The sequence below is a fragment of the Nannospalax galili genome, unplaced genomic scaffold, assembly GCF_000622305.1.
Source record: "Nannospalax galili isolate Female #2095 unplaced genomic scaffold, S.galili_v1.0 scaffold407, whole genome shotgun sequence".
NCBI classification, from domain to species: domain Eukaryota; kingdom Metazoa; phylum Chordata; class Mammalia; order Rodentia; family Spalacidae; genus Nannospalax; species Nannospalax galili.
The window spans coordinates 338,103-341,591 of NW_008355644.1; the positions used below are offsets into that span (position 1 = coordinate 338,103).

Genomic DNA, 3,489 nt, shown 5'->3' on the forward strand with positions numbered 1-3,489 from the left:
TATGTATATAAGTAATGGGTTTTATTAGGCTTTTTTTCACATGTGTGCATACAGATATGCATGTATATGTGTGCACATGCATATGGAAGCTACAGGAAAAATTTTAATCCTATAATCCTCAGGAATGTCAGTCACTTTTGAGACAGGGTCATTCATTGGCTTGGAGCTTACCAGTTAGGCTAGACTAGCCTGCAAGTGAGCTTCAGGGATCCTGCCTCCTCAGTGCTGTGATTACAAGGTCACACCACTATACCTAGCTTTTTAAATGGGTATAGGGATCAAACTTCGGTTCTCACGCTTGTGAGGCAAGCACTTCACTAACTGACCTACCTCCCTAGCCTCTCTTGTGGCAGTTCATACATATATGTCATTAAACACTGTTCTAATTCACCCCCCACCCTTTACTTCCTGTTTCATTGAAGCACATAGATATATCTGGCATAGTCTCCATTATGTGTTCAGAATGTTTCACTTGTGTTCAGAATGTTTCTCTCATCCATCCTGTCCTCCTTGGAGGGAATGTTATTTTTCTCTGCTTCAGCTGACCTCCACTTAGTATCATGGTCTCAACTTCTGCAGTCTTGCTCTTATGTGGAGGCTGAGGTGAAAATTTAGGGTTTCTCAAGCTTTTCTTGAGTATATTTTCAGTCCTTCCCTGCACTTGGTCCTTCTCGATTCTTTCTGCTGCACACAGGATATATACAATTTCAAGGTGTTCCAAAGGGAAAAGAGTCCGTCATGGCCAGGAGGCATGACGGCAGAGGCAGCTGGAGGAAGAGCAGAAGCTAGGCTATACATCTTCAAGCAGGCACTTCAGGAAGCAAGAGAGCTTGCCTTTTTCCATACTCAAAGAAACCTTATTTGAATTTATATGCTATTAACTCCTAAATTTTAAATTCTATCTTCTATTGTCTCACCACTTCAATGATAACATCTCTACTATACACTGTTCCTTCCCTGGTCTTCTGGTCAAGTTGCTCAAGCAAATAACCCTTGGAGTCATCCTTGATTCCAGCTTCACTGTGTAATTGACGTTATTAGTCTCCATGTCTCTTAATTGGATGATAAGCTCTTTATGGGCAATTGTGTTCCCCCTGCCTTGAATAGTAACTAAAAAATGGTAGATAGATTATATTTGTGGAGTAAAACCAAGGAATGTTTTAGAGATCTGATTTGCTCTCAAATACTAATCCAGCTTCCTTTCTGGTAGAAGCAAGGAGAGTTAGAAGAAGAAGATGAAAATCTTCCCATACAAGAAGTATCTTTTGATCCAGAGAAAGCTCAGTGTTGCATTGTAGAAAGCGGACAGGTTTTAACTCATGGCAGTGGAGGAAAAGGATATGGATTGGCATCAACTGGAGTGACTTCTGGGTGTTATCAGTGGAAAGTAAGTAGACTACAAAGTGTTGTTTTGAAGTTTTTTTGATTTTCATATTTGGTTTTGAGTTTTTAAATTTTGTTTAGCATTTTAGTCCCTTTTCCCTGGATTCTTAAAAAAATCTTTTGAAAAGACTTAAGTTTTTATATGTAAATGATTTCCTATCATTAAGTTAGACATTATCTTAAGTGGAGACTCAGTGAAAGAGATGCATGAACTCTGGGCTGTTTTGTAACACTTTTTCTTTTTCTGAATCTAAAATTATCTTAAAAATTTTAAATAAATGATTTAAAAATCATTATCTCTCCCGCAAGGAGTGCCACAGAACACATATTTTCCCCTTCAGTTTAAACACATCGGCATATATGTCATGTTTTTCCCAGGAAAGCCATTAGCGATTCAGCACCAAGGCTTTTTATTAGATGCTGGTAAAATAGATTTACACCTGGCATGTGTTAACAATTTAGGTTCCCAGAAGGAAAGCAAGTGTTCTGCATAAGTCTTATTACTTGTACAAATAATAAGCACAATGAGCCAGCCTTATCAGTTAGGAAAGGATTTTTATAAATGTGGAAAATAGTTTACAGGTTGTTTCCCAATGCTAGCCAAAAACCAGCTTACAAGCAGGCCTTTCTAAAGACAGCAATCTCTGCTGTGTTACCTCTTTTTTTTGTATACAGTCTACCCTCTTGATTCTTGGCCACCCTGTTATTATAATGAAACTATTAATAGGACTCTATGCAGCAGGATGAGGCCAAACTGTAGTATGACTTTAGTTACACCTTTTATATGTCTAAGACTTAGCCAGTTAAATTTCTTGTGACTTTATTGTTTTTGTATTAAATTTTTTGTTATTGCTGTTTGTTTCTTGAGAACAGTGTCTTGCTCTGTAGCCCAGGTTGGCCTTGAACTTAGAATTTTCCTGTCTCAGCCTTTCAAATGCTGGGATGGCAGGTATGTGCTACCACGGTTGGCTTGCATTAACTTTTAAAGTTTGACTTGGGTATTAGTTTAGCATAACTCAATTCTGTTCAGTCTAGAGTTGAGCTACTACCATTTATAGAATGCACACACAAGAAATGCATCCCTATAAGGCATGTGTAATATACTACAAACCACAAGTCTATAATTGTTAGGACATCTCTAATCAGGACATTTAGCTATCAGATAGTAAGGTTAATATTGTTCGAGTGTGGCCTGCTACTATGGAGCCTCCTCCTACTGTCTTCTCTGTTCCTATTTAATTCTGAATAATTTACCTGAGACCATGGTTTCAGAGGAACTATCTCAAGCAGCCAGTTTTAAAGAATTGTCTTTGATTCCATTTTGTCTGTTTCTAGAATGTGGATGCAATCTGTAAGTGTTTTGTGGAAAAGACAGAAGTTGGAGCCAGCTCCTACTGTCTTTATAAAAGTCTCTTAGGTTTGAGGGAGTCTCAGCAGTCAGTTTGAGTTTAAAGTGATCACAGAAACTTTCAAGGCAATGCCAATTTTTCATTAGAAAGAGAACAATTAGGAACAGTTTTAATGTATAATGCCCCTCTCTATTTCATACCTCCCTAGGCCATAGTTTTTTTCTTTTCTTTATGTTATAGTAAACTTTGTGTGCCCATTTTAGTAGTTATTAACTTGAATTTTTTTTCAAGCTTGTTTTTCTTTGTGGTTTTTTTTTTTTGTTGTTTGTTTGTTTGTTAAATGTTCATGTAGACCTTTTGTCCAGAAGGGTTGTATGCAATAGAACCAGAAGAATTTTCATCTAAAATCATTTTTATACAATATAAACAGAAAGGTTAGGAATTAGGACAAAATCTTAACTAGTTTTTCCAGAGTAATTTTTTTTTTCCCCCCAGAGTAAATTTCTAAAATCTACCTTCATCCTGATTATATATCTAGTGAACAGCGCAGAAAATGCCAATCTCTTTCTAAGGCCAGCTTTCAATTAATAAGCTACCTTATTGAGATACCTTGTATGTGAGGAGAAAGGTGAGGGACAGTATTTTCTTGTAAATTGTACCTAAACCAGAAAACCTGAATGAATGTAGTATGTCAAAAGGAAGTGGGTATCACTAGCAGGGAAGTTAGGATGTTAAGAGTGGAGTTAGAATCTTAATT

General features: G+C 36.9%; 1 protein-coding gene across 10 annotated transcripts in view; it reads left to right on the forward strand.

Moving 5' to 3' along the window:
• Positions 1 to 3,489, forward strand: part of Herc1 (HECT and RLD domain containing E3 ubiquitin protein ligase family member 1) — a 199,422-nt gene that overhangs the window by 118,069 nt on the left and 77,864 nt on the right. For 9 of the 10 annotated variants that reach the window (XM_029556090.1, XM_029556083.1, XM_029556082.1 and 6 more), the window contains one exon: positions 1,211 to 1,387. In XM_029556090.1, the coding sequence (XP_029411950.1) occupies positions 1,211 to 1,387 (177 nt within the window). The remainder of the gene's footprint in view (positions 1 to 1,210; positions 1,388 to 3,489) is intronic. The other variant, XM_029556084.1, reaches the window with a different exon arrangement.